Here is a 21,104-nt window from a genome sequence, read left to right on the forward strand (position 1 = left end):
TTCCGTTACTTTGCCATGGATTCCGTAATCACAACCTAACCAAACTCTCACCAAACTATCTTTGAAGTATATCCTTTCCAATAAAAAGAATCATCGAAATCGGTTGGCGCGATATTGAGTTATTCGTAAATTTATCATCCACTTTGCTATACGTATGTATAGCAAATTTAAGACTTTAATGGTTTTCTCATGGATACCATTGTCAGACCTGGAGCAAATTACAATGGGAAGCACCAGCTTTGAAATAAAAAAAGAATTATCAAAAAAAAGTAGGTAACAAACATAAAAAAAAAGAACAAGCCGACGAATTAAGTACCTCCTCCTTTTTTTAAGTCGGTTAAAAAAAAGAGGCTGAATGCTTTCTTTTGCCTCCATTAAATAAATTAAAAGTTATACAGTATACTGTACTGGCAATAATAAAATAACTCTGTTTATCACGACTTTCACTCAATAAACATGATGTACAATAAGACTTATGAGCATCGTGGGATTCCTTGTGAGAGCCTTTTTCTATTGCCGGCAACATTGCAAGTGATGAGCGGAACCACTTGTATTTGAAATGACTGCACAAACTGTTATTTTTTAAAAGTTTATATTTAAATTATTGGGAATTCTACCTTTTTCATGAAATAAATACATTTTGAAAATAATTATCTTCTTTCATCTGACTTTGATCGAATTTCCTGAACTAAAAATAACTGATTTTACTTAATCATTTGTTATGGTATGTTCCTCGTTTTTCACAAATTACACAACTTGCAAGACAATCTAGATTTCTTAGAAATCGATCTTTGGAACTTGATTTTTTTTGTGAATCGTATCTTGAACAAAATCTTCGAATCGATTTAAAAATCGATATTTTTCGGTAAGAATTGGCATCCCTGCCAAATATCATTATTACAATAGAATTATAGGTATCATCTATCTTCCCTTTTATACGTCTGTGGTATCTATCTAGTACCTACTTAAGTACAATCTTATTCAAAATTAAAATATCAATATTAAATTAAAACAATTTTGACATTTTCATAAATTAATATTGTATGTACTTGTTTAGTAGTAGAACAATTTGTGTGTAATGTTGTTAGGTGATAATCTCATTGCCAATGCCTTAATTAAGTAAAAAAATCAAGTCTTTTTTTTTCTCTTACCGTTAATGAGAAAGGCAAAGGCAGAGTCATGCAGCCATTCAAAAGTCATATTAATTGAAATTGTCACTGTCATGTCCTTGCTGTCCAGTACCTTTTTTTTTATTTTATTATACCTGTTTGAGTTGAATATTATATTTACAAGTGTATAAACAATTTTAGGAAATTTCATGCTACTGCATTAGTTGTTGTGTATTTTAATATGAGTTATTATTCTTAATTACTATAGTGCCAATATTAGTATTGAAGATTTTTATCCACAATATGGAAAACGCAAAGACTTGTAGTCAAATATTTACCGGTGCTAGGGTTTTAGGTTATGTTAGTACACATGTTCCATTTGTAGCTCGATTTATCAAAAGAAGAGGTGAAACTTTATTGTGTACTAGTGTTGGAAAGTGGTTTCATACATATGGATGCGATAAATTTCGTTTGTTAAGTGTCAGTGGCGAACATCCTAGCGAAATAACGTGCATGAGTGGCGACGGTTATCATATTTACACTGGTTGTGAAAACAATATCTACGCGTGGAGGAGAGGCTGCGAACTTAAACATATATATAAAGGACACGGAGCAACCATTCACAAGATCTTACCATTTGGTATACATATTATTTCTGTGGATGAATCTAATGTTCTCAAAGTTTTTGATATTAAAGACGAGACAGAGTTTCTTGAGTTAAAGTTCAGTCTAGAAACTTTCACGATAACAACTTTATGCCATCCACCAACATACCTAAACAAAATACTATTAGGAAGTAAACAGGGTCAGCTTCAGTTATGGAATATCAGGACATCAAAGCTTGTTTACACATTAAAAGGATGGGGTTCTGCAGTACTTATCACAGAGCCTGCACCTGCAGTTGATGTTGTCGCAATTGCACTTGAAAATAGCAAGATATTTTTGCATAACATTAAATTAGATCAGACTATTATGAACTTTATACATGATTGGGGTCAAGTAAGCAGTTTGTCATTTAGAATGGATGGAGCACCTATAATGGTGACAGGCAGCTCTACTGGTAACATAGTCATGTGGGATTTGGAAGAGCGGACTGTTAAGTCACAGATTCAAGCTGCTCATTCAGCTGCAATAGCTGGATTGCAATGTTTGATGTCAGAACCCCTTATGGTTACAAATTCACAAGATAATTCTCTGAAAATGTGGATTTTTGATATGCCTGATGGTGTAGCAAGGCTTTTAAAGAAAAGGTATATCATATTTCTTATTAAATTAATTATTATTTTTACAGCAAATATACAATTTATATAACATGTATTTCTCACAATTATAGAGTAACTTATAAAACTAAAAAGTAATAATATATTGCTACAAGTTACTTCAGTACAAAGGTAGTTGAGTTGAGTGATTTTAATTGAAAATTTTAAGTCTCTTATTTGTTTTGTTTCTTTCCTATTGTTTCAATTGAATATGTTTGTAAATGTTCATTGTATATATACATTTGTAAGCATTGTATTTAAATTTTACCTGTTATTTTTAGAGAAGGCCATGCACTGCCTCCAAAATTAATCAGGTACTGTGAGCCCAGCGGTGAAAACATTCTTGCAGCTGGAAGTGACAGCTCTTTACACATAATGAACACTGTCACAGAAACATTCAATAAAAGTATGGGTAAAGCATCATTTGACAGAAAGAAATCTAAGAAGAAAAGTAAGTTGTAAATTGTTACAATACTTCGATAAATTCCTAAATATTTTTTTTTATAAAATTGCAATAATATTGTAAATTATTAATGATGTTTGAAAGATTGATAAAATGCATTTTAATTAGTATTTTCATGTTCATAGTGTATTATTTGAATTTTGAGATATGAGAGTATTAATATTATTTGGATTTTTGTCATCTCAATACTAGGTGTTCATTAAGTTCTGTTAATCAATTGTGATGATAGTTTTAACTCAACCTAATTTCTTTGCTAGACTGCCACTAAATAGATATAGACTGGACATTATTAATCTAGGTTGTCATTTTTTTTTTGTTATTAATAATTGTTGGTATTATTGGTGTGATAACTTAAAAAATATATAATACTAGATGCCTAGACAAACATTGTTCTGTAGATAATAAATAAAATACTGTTTTTTATGTATTTGTCAATAATTTTTCATAACATCAAAATTATTTCGTAATGTATGCTCCTTGTTGTTATAATAAAATTGTTTCACAGCAGAACTGTCAAACCCTGCGTCAATGAATTCTCTCACAAAAAATATGTCAATTCAAAACAAATATTGGAAATAAAAATAATTATGGGTCCCAAATCGAAATAAAAAGTATCCTATCTCTCAAGTTGGACTAAACTGCATTACATGAAGTAATCCCCATGTAAATTACTGCATTAGTTTAGGAGTCCATCGAGGACAAACAATGTGTCATGTAATTTATATATATTAAGATAAATAATGTTGTTTTGTTGATTTCTTTTGCAGATAGACTAAAAAAAGACAATTTAACTTTACCACCAATAACACAATTGAGTTCCTGTATGCAAAGAGACAAACAATGGGATAGTATTGCCACTCTGCATGAAAACAAGAAATTAGCTCTGACGTGGTCTTATAATAGAATATGTGTGGGAAAACATAAACTTAGGTGTCCATTTGAAGAAAAGAAAGCTGTGGCGACATCTCTTACGGTCACACACTGTGGAAACTTTGTTATTATTGGTAATATTTTCTACCTTACTATTATATTCTTGGTTGTTCACATTTAGTTTTAATAAAATATCCTCTGTGATGTGGCCATTTATCATAAGGATAAGCGAGCTTATATTTTTTTTGCTTTGCAAGAGCCATTGCTTGGTTGACATACTAATAAATGAGAAACAAGCAAATACAAAGGAAAATAATTTAGGTAGGGTCTACAAATTCATATTTGTGTTAAGGTCAAATGTATACTTATACATGCATAATAATCTCACCAACTATGTGTGGATGTATTCTCTAAATTCATGACTCATTTTTTAAAATGCATCTTAATACCCATTTGGAAATTAGCTAAATGATGAAGAAGCCTTATTAAAATAGCAATGTAATTAATTATTATTAAATGAGCAAATAAGACTGGGAGATTTTTTATTTATTTATTTATTTATTCACCAACACAGAATTCACATGTCAATTCATAAAATACAAAAAAAGTCTAAAAATTGTGTGCCTGCAATTACAGATGGATGCATCATGCACATAAACATACAAACAATTTATTTCATAATTATGAATGAATGAATTAGTATAAAAAAACTAACTAAAAAATATGTCATAATAATATATAAAAGTAAATTGAAATCCTGTACACTAAAATGTCAAAACAATATAAAAAGAGAAATTAATTTCATAAATCACTAAAATACAAAATACAATATATTTTGTCAATGCATTTTTTTTTAAATTAGTTTATTACATTTTACTAATCAGGGTGTCAGTTTATTATGCTGTTCCGTCTCTCACAGCCATTTGTTTCCAAAATAATAGTATGAACTATTTAAAATTCTATTTTCAGGTTACAGCAATGGCCAAGTTCACAGGTTTAACATGCAGTCTGGAATACATAGAGGACATTATGGTAATGCAAAAATGATAGCACATAAGGGGGCTTTGAGAGGTGTTGAGACAGATATGTGCAACCAAAGGGTAATGACTGTTGGTGCTGATGACAAATTGAAATTCTGGTATTTTAAACCTTGTAAGTTGAATTTAATTGCAAATGACAATCACTTTTCAATTGAGTATTAAATAGTTTACCAGTGGAATGTTTCTTTTCACATAATGCAGGCTAGGTGGCATCACCACTGTGGCATCCTTTTTCTAATGTTAAGTATGATAATGTCGTTTATGTTTTGCCATTTGAAATGTGCATTAGTTGACGACGGGCTAAACAGACTAAACAATTTATATCTCAAACTGATGAGTGCATTTGGAATGCATCTTATTTATTCATAACACTGTTTGATTTTTGGCATTTAATTTTATTTGAATTAAGATTATAAATTCAATGATTGCTGATTGATAATTTGTACATTATATTTTAACATTCATTTACTACATTTGTCAATACTGTTTAGTTCTATATATACAATTTTAGTTGTATGCTTTTTTATAAAGCATTATAATTATTGTTTTATATCATTTTAGCAACAAGTCCATATCATGTAATGAGGTTAGATGAGTCTGTAAATAAAACAAAGTGTCACCGAGAAAGTGCTTTGTTAGCCCTTGCCAATGAAGATTTTACAATTACCCTCATTGACATTGATACTATGAAAGTTGTCAGAAAATTCGACGGACATGTTGGCAAAATTACAGATATTGATTTTGACTATCAGAGCAGGTAATTACTTAATTAACTTAGACTGTAATGTGACACTCGCAAGCTTAATACAACTAATTGACATATTCACCATGATATGTGCATTGTGCACATGCTTGCTCTCTAGAGTACCACAAACAAATAAACATACATATATAGAATATTACCTTCTTTTGTGTCACAAGGTGGTTATAAAAGAATGTTAGGGCAATGATTTAAATATATTTTTCCGGTACCATATGGGTACCTTCAAAAAAAGCGCGTACACCTTCCTTAGGGCCGGTAAAGCTCCTGTGTTTCCTCTGGTGTTCTCTTATCACTTAACCCTAGGTGACCCGTATACTCGATTGTCCCCCTCTTCCATAAAAAAAATTTAAAGGTAAATATAAAGGCCTTATGTCTTTTAATTATATTGTAGGTTTTCGTTTTAATTAGCTATAATATAGAAGTTTTTTTACTGTTGTTAGATTTGCAATTTTTTTCTTGTAGGTGGCTTGTAAGTTCGTCGATGGACTGTACAATATGCACATGGGACATACCAAGTGCACAGTTAGTGGATGTTTTTATGGTAAGTTTCATAATAGAAATCACTTAACTCATCAGCTCCTCTTAAATTTATTTTAATCTAATTCTGTTACAATATGCTTTAAATTTTGTAAATACACATTCATAGCCATACCAAGTGATATTGCTTACTAAATACCACAAGTACTCTGTTTGAATAAAATTGGGATTGTGGCTGCATAACTATATTATTTCTAAGTACTAAATTCTTTATTTACAAAATTTAATGCCTCATTATGGGGTTTTTCGTATTATACTGAATTTCTTGCGGCCGTTCTTCTCAGGTCTGAGGCAGTCCAGTGGGAGGCTCCTTTGCACAGGATGCCGACTAGATTACGGGTACCACAACGGCACCTATTTCTGCCGTGAAGCAGTAAAGTAAGCATTACTGTGTTTCGGTCTGAAGGGCACCATAGCTAGTGAAATTACTGGTCAAATGACACTTAACATCTTGTCTCAGGGGGACGAACGCAATAAAAGGCATTTATTTTCTCAAAATTGATTCCTTTAGATTTCTTTTTCATGTCATTTCTAATATACTAGCTACTGGCGCTAACAAATGGCGCTCCGAGAGGAAGAAGCGGCGCAAGAAACTCTGCCAGCATTATTTTTTGCGCTCTTTTCAGTAAAAGTATACAATATTGTACAGTCATTTCTATCGCTATAAAATAATCACAATCTAGTCCCAGGCTGTCCGATCACTTAGATATTCAACTGAATAATAATAGGAGTAATAGAATTTACGACAGAGCCATTTTTTACAAAACATTTAAATTTATTTATAGATAATGCCTGAACAGTGGCTGGGATTTATTAAAAAAGTGTATACATTTACCCTTAAAGCTATTATGTATCTTATGAAGCCTACTAGAATTAGTTACAAGCAATCCCTTATTTCTAGTGTTATAATAATGAAAATCACTATTAAGAGCAAAAAGGTGACGATTTATGTGAATTGTAGTGCCACTCCAGAGTTTTTAGGATTTTCAAGAACCATTGTAATGGGCAGGGCGTATCAATTACCATCAGTTGAATGTCCCGCTCGTCTTGTCCCTTATTGGCATAAAAAAAAATGTATACTTTGAATGGGTGGTAGTTTTTGACGTCCAATAAGTGATTTTGAATAAAAATATTTGAATTTGAATATACTTTTACTACTCTCACTGTCCAAAATGTGAATTGTGAACTCATTGTATAAACAATATAAATGCATTAATAATTTGTTTGTAGTGCAATTTGATGTGAAATAAAATCCCACTTAAATTCTTGTGCAATGTCGCCCCATCAGAAAGATATGCTTCACTGAATGATTGAAAAATCATACTTTGAATAAAAATATTTGATTTTGAGTGTTGGTGTTGGATTCTCGCAATTGTTTCACCAGTGGGAGGCTCCTTTGCACAGGAAGCCGGCTAGATTATGGGTACCACATGGGTGCCTATTTCTGCCGTGAAGCAGTAATGTGTAAACATTTGTGTGTTTCGGTCTGAAGGGCGCCGTAGCTAGTGATATTACTGGGCAAATGAGGCTTAACATCTTATGTCTCAAGGTGATGAGCGCAATTGTAGTGCCTCTCAGAATTTTTGGGTTTTTCAAGAATCCTGAGCGGCACTGCATTGTAATGGGGGAGAGAGTATCAATTACCATCAGCTGAACGTCCTGCTCGTCTCGTCCCTTATTTTTATAAAAAAAAATGTGTACCGTTAATTAAGACTCATTAATATATATTGTTTGTGTTTCTAAGATTTTTACTTCTGTGTCCTTAATAATAAATCTTAATTTTTGCTCTAGGTAGAAGCACCGTGTACCTCCTTAAGTATGTCCCCAACAGGAGACTACTTGGCTACATCTCATGTTGGAGAGTTGGGAGTATTTCTCTGGGCGAACAAACTTCTCTACGAAAAAATATTTTTGAAGCCAGTTGATAGGGCGACAGTCACTATACCGAAATTGAGTAAGTTATTTGATTATTTTTTTGCCATGCCATAAATGATTGCACCTACCGGGATTCGAACCCGGGACCTCTAGCTCAGTAGGCAGGGTCACAAACCACTGGGCCATAGGGTCGTCGACTTACAATGATCGATTACAAAAGATGATCGGCGACTACAAGCGAGTAACTCGTGCACACGATAGTGCTCGCGAGTAGTAGTCTATAATCGCCGGTAGTGAAGAGGAGGCATTAGTTTATTTTGAGATGTGTTAAGACTGAGATCATATTGTGATATGGGCCAGATGATGCTGTTAATCGTAAGGGTTCTTAGCTTCAATCTTTGAAGCTAAGGCTGAGATCTAAAGAGCGTACTTACACTTTACTCAGGTAAAACATAGCTAAGTGTAAGCTATGCATAATATGTTATTTCGTTTTTATAGTCCTTTGACAGCTGAAATTATATTGAGCTTATGCTAGGACAGCCCAATATAAAAGTCAAGTTCGCGTTTTATCATAATCAGCAAAGTTTGAAGTAAGTAAAGCCGGGGCAAAGTCTATGTTCGTTCTGTAGATATAACCACTATAACCAATTTGCGCATTTGAGATAAATAAACAGATTTCTTTTTTAATTTCTCATGTGAATAGCCTCGCGTTTTCGTATAGAATTTAATTAGTAATAATTTCTATTTTGCAGAACTACCTACAACAGCACCTGAAAAACCTGATTTAGAAGATATAGGCGTAATTGATTTGGGTGAACCGGAATATAAATCTCCAGAACAAATAAGCACAGAATTAATAACCCTCTCAGGACAACCGACATCAAGGTGGCTAAACCTATTAAATTTGGATATAGTCAAAAGGCGAAACAAACCGAAAACACCACTGACAGTTCCAAAATCTGCTCCGTTCTTCCTTCCCACTATACCGAGTCTTGAATTGGAATTTGATCTCGAAAAAGAAAAAGGCGATACAAATAAGAAGTTATTGACACCAGAATCGCTGTCTACCTTAACACCTTTTGCAAAGAAGTTGAATAAGTGTGAAAGAGTATTTGATTATGATAAGTGTGTTATGAAGTTGAAAGAAATGTCTCCTGCGGCCATTGAAGCTGAAGTTACTAGTATGGCGCCCGACGCTGGCGGTTCTATAGAAGTTATGTCGCATTTTCTTAAACTTATAGATAGTATGCTTAAGTCCAATAGAGATTTCGAGTTAGCTCAATCATTTTTAAGTTTATTTTTGAAGGTGCATACCAAAGTAATAACTCGGAGTAGTGAACTATTAGTGGTTTTGCATTGTGTGGAAGAATCGTCTTCAGTGGCGTGGAGTAGGCTTCAAAATAGCTTATTGTATAATATATGTGTTGTTAAGGCATTAAAGGATATGTAATTTTGTATATTAATAAGATTGAATCATTAAATAAAATAATTTTGTTACAATGTTTTTATAATTTATGGATAGTTAAAAAAGTACACTTTTTCAGACTTACAAGTCTGAAAAAAAATACAAATAGAATTGCAATATTCACCAGTGGGAGGCTCCTTGGCACCATATGCCGGCTAGATTATGGGTACCACAACGGCGCATATTTCTGCCGTGAAACAGTAATGTGTATACATTACTGTGTTTCGGTCTTAAGGGCGCGTAGCTAGTGAAATTACTGAGCAAATGAGACTTAACAACTTATGTCTCAATGTGACGAGCGCAATTGTAGTGCCACTCAGAAATATTTGGGTTTTTCAATAATCTTGAGCTGGCGATGCATTGTAATGGGCAGGGCTTAACAATTACCATCAACTGAACGTCCTGCTCGTCTCGTCCCTTTCTTTCACCAAAAACAATATTATCGTATTGGCAAACACAGCTTGCAAGAGAGAAGACAAAATAGACAAGGACGGAAAGCGAATCTTTTGTTGCCGTAACAAATTTTAATTGACAAGTCGTAAACAGTCGGCATTAGTTAATGCAACCATCTTATCTAATGCACCAATATTATCGTTAAGAAACCACTCCATTACTTTTTCTATATAATTATGGTGTGTTATTATTATGTTAATACTAGCTGACCCGGCAAACGTTTTTTTGCCATTTAAATTATTTTTAGAAGTATACCGTTTCTAGGACATTGCTTTATTTTTCTAAAATAAACGTAGCCTAACTTGCTCCTTATTACATCAACTACCTGCCAATAAAAGTCGCCGGATTAGACGGAACAAACGGACAGACAGACAGGCAGACAGACAAAAATTGTAAAAAATGTTATTTTAGTGCATATACGGTACGTATATGTATTCATAATATACATTTAGTAAAAAACGGTTATTTCAATATTACAAACATACACTCCAATTTTTATTTCAATGTATAGATAATTCACACAATATTTTTATAAATTATAGCCTATATGTTATTCTGGTGTGTAAGCTATATTATTGCAAAGTTACGTCAAAATTCATTCTTTGCGTTAAAGAAGTTCAAACATACATCCAGACATACAAACTTTTACATTTATAATATTAATAGGATATTTATGGTGGAACGACTTTGTAGTGGGGCTCTTACAATTACATACTACCTATTTATACTTACTTATTATAGGACAAAAATAGCTTTATAAGATGACCATATATTTAATATGAGGTAGGAACAATTTTTATCTTGCTACGCAATTCGGTTCCTAGCTTATGTCGATGTGGATATTTACTTACGTCTACCGACAGTAATACGAATTTTATTTGAACGTAGACACTAGGAATTGCTAGGTCAGGTTTAACTTTATTATGTCTGTTCTTATTTTTTTTTATGGAATAGGAGGACAAACGAGCGTACGAGTCACCTGTTGTTAAGTGATCACCGCCGCCCACAACCTCTTGCAACACTAGAGGAATCACAGGAGCGTTTCCGGCCTTTAAGGAAGGTGTACCTGCTTATTTTGAAGGTACCCACGTCGTATCGTCCCGGAAACACCGCGATAGGAAGTTCATTCCACAGCTTTACAGTACTTGGAAGAAAGCTCCTTGAAAACAGCACTGTGGAGGACCGCCACACATCCAGATGGTGGGGATGATATCCTAACTTGTGGCGTGTCGTGCTAAGGTGGAATTCGACGGCAGGAATCAGGTTAAACAGCTCTTTGGAACACTCCCCGTGATAAATGCGGTAGAAGATACACAATGAAGCGACATCTCTACGCAACGGCAAGTGATCCAGCCGTTCGCAGAGCACTGGGTACCTGACAATTCGAGCTGCTCTACATTGCACGCGGTCAAATAGATCGAGCTGATACTGGGGTGCGCCAGACCAGAGATGACAGCAAAACTCCATGTGTGGCCGGACCTGCGCTTTGTAGAGCGCTAGAATGTGGGCCGGCTTGAAGTATTGCCGTGCTCTATTAATGACGCCCAGTTTCTTCGAAGCCAATTTGGCTTTGCCCTCCAGATGGCCACGAAATTGGCAATCGCTCGAGATTTCGAGACCCAGTATTCCGATACTAGGCGGGGCTTTAACGGAAATGTCGAAGAGCGGTGATACGACAAATAGGGTAAACGCGCAAACTTGAGTCTTCTGGGGGTTAAATTGGACAAGGTTCAATTTACCCTTTTCCGCGACCTTCTCAAGAGAGGACACGATAGAAGACACAAGTTTCTCCCGGCACTGGTCGACGATTTCTCGAGAGAGACCTGCATGGCCCGTGTATACGGCATCACCAGAGCTGTCGTCTGCATAGCAATGTATGTTGGAGGTGTCCAACATATGCAGAAGAAACAGCGTGGGAGATAGCACACAGCCTGGGGGCACTCCAGCGTTCACGGGCTTCGGGTTTGAGCAATATCCGTCGACAACGACCTGTATGCTGCGCCCAGTGAGGAAGCCGGAGGTCCACTTGCATAAGCTCTCGGGAAGCCCAAATGATGGAAGTTTTAAGAGGAGCGCCTTGTGCCATATACGATCAAAGGCCTTTGCTGTATCCAAGCTAACTGCCAGGCCTTCCCCCTTGCTTTCAATAGCCACCGCCGATCTATGTGTTAGGTATACCAGAAGATTACCTGCCGACCGACCATGGTGAAAGCCGTACTGCCGGTCGTTGTTCAATTGGTGACCCTCAAGGTATACCAAGAGCTGGCGGTTAATAATGCTCTCCATGATTTTGGACAGCAGGAAGGTAATAATAGGCCTGTAGTTTGCCAGATCCGAACTGTCTCCTTTTTTTTTGCATCGGATGGACAAGGGCTGACTTCCATGAGTCCGGGACTACGCCTTTTGAATAAGAGTGCCGGAATAAACGCGTTAGTACCGGCGTCAACTCAGGGGCACACGTTCTAAGCACGATTGGAGAAATGCCATCCGGCCCGCTCGACTTCCTGACGTACAACGAAAACAGAGCTCGCCGAACAGTTTTCTGTCTGAACTGTACTTCAGGCATGGAGCGGATGACATCGCGGGATGGTCGGTGGTGTTTTTCCGTTGTCGTCAAGAGTCGAGTTGGAGGCAAAAAGAGCGCACAGGAGATCGGCTTTCTCTTTTGCCGTATGGGCCAGGGTGTCATTCCTCATGTGCAACGGCGGCAGGGACGATTTTGACGACATGCTTCGATATCGCACGGGCGAATTGCCGCTTAAAAAATCTGGAGGCACGGTTATATTTCCTCTTAAGAACTTTGCAGTTCGGATCCTTTGTGCCCAGTGCCGCAACCCAAGTTCGATACGCCTGTTTTTTGCAGTCAGATGCTGCCTAAACTGACGCATCGAACCAGGGCTGTGATCTGCCACCGATGGGTACTACAGAGCTTGGTATAAAAATATCCATGCCCTGTAGTATCACATCGGCTACTGCAACGGTGCAGGCACTGGGATCATCCGAAGGGAATCAAACCTTGCCCCAAGGGTAAGATGCAAAAAAGGAACGCATCCTATCCGAATCTGCTGACTTGTAGTGCCAAACGCGGCGGGTCGCTGGTGGTCTGCGACGTTGGCGTCGAATAGGCACTACACTTCTGACTAGGCAATGGTTGGACGTTCCGAGAGGGGCGTCGACAATGACCTGGTAGCCATGGGGATGTGTAGTCAATGGTAATGGTAAATGGCCTCCGGTCCTCTACACTAACCTATGCGAAACAGCGGCACTAGGCCGCTGCTTCACGCTGGTATTCTGTGCAAGTGTGGTAATTAACCCGGACGAGTCTGGCCGGATTGTGCTGACGTCATAAGACGGCAGCGTGACTTCTACAAAGCCCTTACTTACTTCACTTCTAAAAAGCCCTTAGTTGCTCTTACGACACCCATGGGCCTGGGACTTCCCTATTACGCCCTAGTTTTTTACGCCCCGGGGAAAGTGCAGGGCAAATTTAGTGTAATTATAAGAATTATATAAATAAACTAGCTGACCCAGCAAACGTTGTATTGCCGATATTAAAATCGCGATACAAAAGTAACTGTTGATCGTAGATGGGTAAAAATTTGAAGTTGTATGTATTTTTTAATGCTGACTCTTAATCAAACTAAAAAGGTACAGTAGTACGGTAGGTGTTAGTACAGAGTAGCATTCTTAAGTTCTTCGGACACGACACCCGCCGCGAGAATAAGTCCTTTGAGCGCCTTGTCGTGCAGGGCAAAGTGTAAGGCACCAGAGGGCGAAGAAGAGCGCCCATGCGATGGACCGATCAAATTAAGTCTGCTGTGGGCGGTCCATTGAACGAGTGTACCAGGCTGTCGGCCAGCAGGGAAAAGTGGCGAATGCTCGTGGGGCGAATCACATCTGCCCATCAAGATGTCACTTCTTGATGATCACGACCGCTCTGTCAAGAGTGTAACGAAGAAGAATAATAAGGTACACTAGCTACAAATAGCTACTTGGGCTACTAAAACTGGGCAATCGACAATCAAATTGTTGACTGCATAATGCCTTGTTTATGTCAATATAATAACACACACATGACGCATTATCTTTAATTATCAGGTTGACTGTCGCAGTCAACATCGAGAACGTGTAGCAGCTACTCCATACCTTAGGTCATTTTGTAATGCGTTACGGCTTACAATATTTTCAAGCAGAATGTGTTTGTTCACTTATAAATTCACATAAAAATTATTAAAATCTCTACACATATTTAAAGAACTATTTTTACTTGAAACACCCTACCAATCTACTTCTGTTAATTAAATAGGCACTTATATTGATAATACGGAACTTTGACCAGGAAATACCGCTTTTACTCGCTATTTAACTTTTTTACTTAATTAACTTTTTACACAATTATCTGCTGCCATTGAAACGGTGTTGCCCGTTGAGATTAGATTTTATAATTCCATCACTTTTCTTGGTTTTAATCCTGTTTTATTTACCTTAATAGCAAATAATACGTAATTATTTCATCAGCGTTTTTGTTCGTGAACAGAACTTGTTCTAATACTGTTGTATATATTAAAGATTAACTACTTGTACAAGTGCAACCTTTTCTATGCAAATAAAGACTGTGTATGTCTGCTATCGATATAAACACAAATCTACATAAAGTTAAACTTAAAATATTCTTAATTGGTGGTTGTAGTTTCAATTACTAAATAAATATCTGTTAATTAAGCCTTACCGCCTTAACGTAAAGTTCAATTCACAAAGAACGAGCAACGAGCAATGAGTTCATTCTAATGAGACGTGTTATATTGTATCATGACATCATCAGTAGGTACTGTAGTTCTCAATTCGCGCTCTACATTACGAGTTAATGAAAAAAAAAATCATTCGATTCACATATTATTCACAAATTACAATATAGCCATTGTGTCTCGCGCCAGGCTTAGGCGAGTCAACTTGTCCTGAGAATGCCTCGTGTAGAGGCGAAACACGTGTCAAATTGTTTAAATGACAAATATTGGCGGAATCAACACTTAAGAAAACTCAAAACATTTGGATAATATTACCATTATTAACCTAAAATAATAAAATTGACCTTTTTTGTCGAAAAGTAGTGTGATTTTTATCATACTTGAAGGTGCTAGCGTGTCGTCGGTAGGTATATAGAATGGGCAAACTTTGTTAAAAGAAATACAAAATACTTTAGATAGCATGTATTTACTATTACACAGACTTCTTCAGCTAACTTTTCGCGCTGAATACGCTAATGGAATTGAAATAAAAAAGTTGTTTCTCTTTAAATGAAGCTCTGACTGCTGTTGCAAATCAAATCAAAACTTTTACACTACGAAGCTTTCTAGATCCATTCAACACATTTACTTGTAAAACTTCTCACTTAAAACTTCGACGTAGCGTACATAAACGTGCTGTTACATTTAGTGTTTACAAGGCCGTTGCAAATGGGAACATGCAACCACTATAAACTCCGGACTATCCCAATGTATTTTGTAAAATTTATATGACAAAGATTAGGTACCTATCTTAAAAGTAACATAAGATAATTTATACGTCTACATAGAGCCTCTTTCCCTTAGATCATTTAAATGTCTAGAAACTAAATAGACAATGACAGCTGTAAAAACGTCTAAAAAGAACTTTAAAACTAACTTTAAAGGCCGGCAACGCATCTCTTGACACCTGTTGTTGCGGATGTCCATGGGCGGTTGCCTCACATGGGCGGTTGCCTCTTATATAAAAAAAAACTAACATCTATTCTGAGCAATTCATGCACTGACACAAACCGCGAGTGTAAGACGTAGCTTGTCCCGCACACTAAACTAATATTGCTGGCCTTACGTATTAAATTATCTTGCTGTTAGGCAACGTAATTACTAATAGTCTTAAATCAAACACGTCCGGTTCTTTGAAACTGTCAATTCAAACCAATCAAAAGATATAAGCGCATTGTAACGCTTCACAAGAAAATTAAAAACCTATCGATATAATCGTGCAATATGATGGAGACACGGCGCCATCTTGTTGAAGACTCAACTTTGCGCGTTTACCACTAAAAAACACCATTTGTCGTATCACCACTCTTCGACAACACTTCCCTTAAAGCCTCGCCTAGTATCGGAATTCTGGGTGTCGAAATCTCGAGCGATTGCCAATTTCGTGGCCATCTGGAGAGCAAAGCCAAATTGACTTCGAAGAAACTGGGCGTCATAACTAGAGCACGGCAATACTTCAAGGCGGCCCACATTCTAGCGCTGTTTAAAGCGCAGGTCCGGCCACATATGGAGTATTGCTGTCATCTCTGGTCTGGCGCACCCCAGTATCAGCTCGATCCATTTGACCGCGTGCAACGCAGAGCAGCTGGAATTGTCTAGGAACTAGTGCTCTGTGAACGGCTGGATCACTTGGCGCTGCGTAGAGACATCATTGTGTAGGCCACACACCGCATTTATCACGGGGAGTGTTCCGAAGAGCTGTTTCACCTGATTCCGGCCGCCGAATCCCACCTACGCACGACACGCCACAAGTTAGGGTATCATCCCCACCATCTGGATGTGTGGCAGTCCATCAGAGTACGGTTTTCAAGGAGCTTTCTTCCTCGTACTACAAAGCTGTGGAATGAACTTCCTTGTGCGGTGTTTCCGGGAGGATACGACATGGGTACCTTCAAAAAAAGAGCGTAAATAAATGTAAGTAGATATACATATGTAAATAAAGAAAAAAAAAATGCGCGTACACGTTCCTAAAAGGCCGGCAACGCTCCTGTGATTCCTCTAGTGTTGCAAGAGAATGTGGGCGGCGGTGATCACTTAACACCAGGTGACTCGTACGCTCGTTTGTCCTCCATTTTCCGGAAAAAAAAACATTAGCATCATCATAGTGACGTCAGTTCCAGCCATATACCTCATAAATCAAACCACCACCACTAAACCACTAATCAAAGTGCAGTTAGCAAATTGAGCTTACGCAGGGATTAATATGGCGAGGTTCGGTCTCTGTTACAACACGCGCGGTTTGTAATAATAATTATTTCGAATTTAAACTCTTGTTCGATAATTCTCCCGTTGATATTCTCATCAAACACTCAATGAAAATTGTTTGATGTCAGTAACATAAAAACACAATATATCTCAAAACAAACATAATACACATATATAATTTATGAAGGTCAATATTTTCACATTAATTCAGTACGTCAGGATATTGTACGGTCACCGTTTTTAAAAGGGTTGGAGGTATTCTCTTTTCTGTAATTATCATCCCAGTGATGAAACCTTTTCTTTCCAATTTTCAACGAAACGCGCCTGTGTGATTAATTCAACGTGCTCATAAAGGACCAGTAAGGTAGGCAATAAAATAAAAAGGGAAATGTTTGCTTGAATTGTAAAAATTTACGCAAAAACTCCATTGCTAAAATGTCTTTAATGTGAAATATATTATTTTTTGTACCCACGGCCACATCTCACATGTTTTGTTGGGATACGTGTAGTTTATATGAATTTTAAAGTCATTTAATTATGTTTTTTTTTTATTATTACGATATATTTTTATTTTTAACCTACTTCAAAAAAGGAGGAGGTTCTCAATTCGTCGGTATGTTTTTTTTATGTTTGTTACCTCAAAACTTTCGACTGGGTGAACCGAATTTGATAATTCTTTTTTTATTTGAAAGCTGGTGCTTCTTGTGTGGTCCCATCATAATTTGGTCCAGATCTGACAGTGGCATCCATGAGAAAACCATAAATGTCTTAAATTTGTTATACATACGCATAGCAAAGTGAATGATAAATTTACGAATAACTCAATATCGCGCCAACCGATTTCGATGATTCTTTTTTACTTCAAATTCACTAAAAATCATAAAATAAAAAAATAAACATAAAAACAACCGACTTTAAAAACACTATTTCAAAACAATAGATATAATATGCACTAAAAAGTATAAAAATAATTGCGTATTTTTATACAGTCTAATTAATTAATCTAATTCTAGTTACGATTATTGTAATTTTTGGAGTCGGTGTAATCCATGATAGGGTTGTAACTACATACATTGTTCTATATTTCTACATAACTATGGATAGATAAGATCTTGTCATTAAACGGTGATAGCAATCTGTCCGTAACTAGAGATACGTTATTGAAAACGGTCGTTCTCGTTTTTTCTTGTTCTCGAGCAACCCAGATAATGCTAGTCCTTCAATTCCTTTTGTAAATAACGAATAATATAAAATAATAGTAAATTATCTTCAATTCTTCTTTCATACTATTTGTATAAACTTGTAATAATTGACTTTTCGTAACAACATTTTTCACTTGTGAGAAAAAGAATAAAAATATAAAATACATAATAGATAATTCACACAATATCTTTACGAATTCTGGCCTATGAGTTATGTATAAGCTATATTATTGTAAAGTTTCCGCCCTTTCTCGCTCTTTTAATTAGGTATTCTTTTAAAATCGTTAAATTCCCAATATTTTCCTGCAAAATGTGAGTCCATTTTGCAGGAAAATATTATAATATCGTGCAGTTTAATTGTGGAATACGAATCCTTTAACTGACATCAGCAAAGGTGATCTTCCTGACATTTTTAACAAACCGTTTACTTAAAATCGACATCTGTATCCATTTTGAAATATTAGTAAGTAGCTGCTACCCGCGACGTCATCCACCCGCGTGGACGCTATAAAGCAACAAAAATATATATAAATCTGCATAGTGACAACATGTAGCATATATTTTGTCCAAAACTCTTGTTAAGATTGCAAAATTTAAATTATATCTATTCAGTAGTTTGCCCGCCGCCGAACCGTAACATAGTATCGCGCACTCGGTTTGTCATCGTCGTAATTATTAAAATGTTTGTCGAAATGTTTTAGTGTTAATGACAAAGTTTATTTACTTTAAGTAACAGAAGCGATAAATGTATTATAGAGTTGGAGGCAAAAAAAGCGCACAGAAGATCGGCTTACTCTTTTGCCGTATGGGCCAGGGTGTCATTACTCATGTGCAACGGTGCCAGGGTCGGCTGGTTAAAGTTGGCCCCAAGGGTAGGATGCATAAAAGGAAAGCATCCTATCCCAATCTGCAGACTTGTAGTGCCAAACGCCGCGGGTCGCTGGTAGTCTGCGACGTGGACGTCGAATTGACACTACACTCCTAAACATAAAGTGCGTCAGAAAAAGTTATCCATTTTTATTGTTATTATGGTTCACTATTTTATAAGAAATAGATTTATTTACTGTCGCGGACTATTTTGTAGGAGTATAAACATTCCCATAATACATTATATACGTGTAGCTCTAACGGTTCTTGCAGCGTACACCAGAATAGTTCGCAGATGGCAGAATTTTTCCTACGTACTTGACAGTTATCTTTATATTTTAAATAATTCACACAATATCTTTATGAATTCTGATCTATGTGTTATGTATAAGATATATTATTATATAGTTTTATAAAAATCCTGTCAGTAGTTTTTGTGTGAAAGATCTACAAACATACATACAAACTTTTGCGTTTTGAATACATATTATTCAAATAAGTAAATACGAATACGTGCTTGAAAATAACACTTATAATATTGAAAACAAGTGAACATCTAGAATTCTCAAAACTTAAATAATATGTAACTTTATTTTTAATTGTTAATAACGAACGGTTGAAAGATATTAAAAAAACTAAAATTTATGCTTGAAATTTATACAAGTGAAACTTCAATATTAACAAATTCATATGACCTGTATTTTTAGCTAAATGTGTTTTATTCCTATTTATTCGAATTTAAATACTAATGGAAAGCAATTGCAAATATCAATTTGAAACTTTACAGCTAAAAATAAATAGATTGAGGATAAATTTTGAATGAATTTGTAGAGACTGAGGCTAATGAAATGCAAACAATTTGAAGTGAATACTGCAGATACATAAAAAAGTTGTATCTTGTTGAAAAGTGTATCTTTTGAGATGGTTACAAACGCGTCGCTAAATTAGCATCCATTTAAATTTCCTCCCTTAAATAGTCATGGTCAGTGGAAATATTATTTCCATTGAAATGGAAATCTTGCTAGATTTCTTTCGTGTAGCATAAATTAAAAAGTGCTACATAATTAAGTGAGATAACCATCAAAGTGCTATATAGGAAAATTTAAGGAAAGGCAGAGATAATTAATGTATATCAATTCTTAATAATAACTAAGATAACTGACTAATTAATGGTCGTTATTACTACTCTCACGTATAAATTAATTTTCACTCATTATTTTAGGAATAGTAAATAATAAATAAAATGCGGTTAAATCAGCTCATTTCAGTTGTATATACAGGGCGTCCCAAAGTTATGGGACATGCAGGGAAAGTACCTTAAATATCGTAGATAGGGTATTTTACTGAAAGAAGACTTTATGTTATTTTTAAAAGTTAGTAATTCTGCATGCAAAGATTTTCTAAAAATTACTTGCCTCGTCTGGGAATCGAACCGACTTAAATGTAAAAAAAAAACACCCCTACTATTATGATGCCAATAATATCTTTCTATCGTCTCATTTGGCCAGTAATTTTACTAGACTTTCAGACTAAAACACAATAATGCTTACACATTACTGCTTCATGGCATAAAAAGGCACCGTAGTGGTACCCAGAATATAGCCGCCATCCTGTGCAAGGGTCCTCCCTCTAGTAAATGCCATTAATCGCCTCTAACCCTTGGGCCTGGGACTTCCCGATTCTGTTTATGCCCCGGGAAAGCACAGGGCAATAGTAGATCAACTGTTAAGGAAAAGCTACTTATATTAAAAAAATACGATTTTTTATTAAATGTTGTAAATCGATATAATATATTGTTATATGCGAACGGTTAACATAAATTTATACGAAGTCTTGCCATAAATACTATTAAATAATAATTAAATAATATTTTGCGATATTAAAATGGAGTGGGGTGATAAAGAGAACTGAATCGCTGTGATTACATTACACAAAGTAGGAGTCAAATGCAATTTTTAAAAGTCTATTATTATTAAACCGGGCTATTAATAGGTACAATGAGACCTCCTCCGCTTGTGACAGAAAAAGATCTCGCTGTCCACGAAGTGTTCATACAAAAAAGGTGGTCAAAGCAGTAAGCGAAAGAATTCGAAGAAAACTTGTCCGAAAGCAAAAGATTTTATCTCACGAGATGAAGATAGCACCTAGAACCATATCGCGTATTTTAAATGATGACTTAGGACTTGCAGCCTATAAGAGACGTGCTGGTCAT

General features: G+C 35.8%; 1 protein-coding gene across 1 annotated transcript; it reads left to right on the forward strand.

Moving 5' to 3' along the window:
- Nucleotides 1-1,260: 1,260 nt before the first annotated feature.
- On the forward strand, nt 1,261-9,416 carry LOC126965782 (WD repeat-containing protein 36). Its single transcript, XM_050809545.1, has 8 exons — nt 1,261-2,359; nt 2,650-2,819; nt 3,599-3,835; nt 4,671-4,853; nt 5,303-5,498; nt 5,967-6,045; nt 7,833-7,995; nt 8,669-9,416. The coding sequence occupies exons 1-8, from the start codon at nt 1,413-1,415 to the stop codon at nt 9,364-9,366; spliced, it is 2,673 nt and encodes an 890-aa protein (XP_050665502.1). The 5' UTR covers nt 1,261-1,412; the 3' UTR covers nt 9,367-9,416.
- The last annotated feature ends 11,688 nt before the right edge of the window (nt 9,417-21,104 follow it).

Source organism: Leptidea sinapis, chromosome 8, assembly GCF_905404315.1.
Source record: "Leptidea sinapis chromosome 8, ilLepSina1.1, whole genome shotgun sequence".
In the NCBI taxonomy this organism is placed as follows: Eukaryota; Metazoa; Arthropoda; class Insecta; order Lepidoptera; family Pieridae; genus Leptidea; species Leptidea sinapis.

Coding starts and splice junctions, on each gene's coding strand:
- LOC126965782 (XM_050809545.1), top strand. CDS start 1,413: ATGGAAAACGCAAAGACTTGTAGTCAAATATTTACCGGTGCTAGGGTT. Junction 2,820..3,598: donor AAAGAAATCTAAGAAGAAAA/GTAAGTTGTAAA, acceptor TTTCTTTTGCAG/ATAGACTAAAAAAAGACAAT. Junction 5,499..5,966: donor GATTTTGACTATCAGAGCAG/GTAATTACTTAA, acceptor TTTTTCTTGTAG/GTGGCTTGTAAGTTCGTCGA.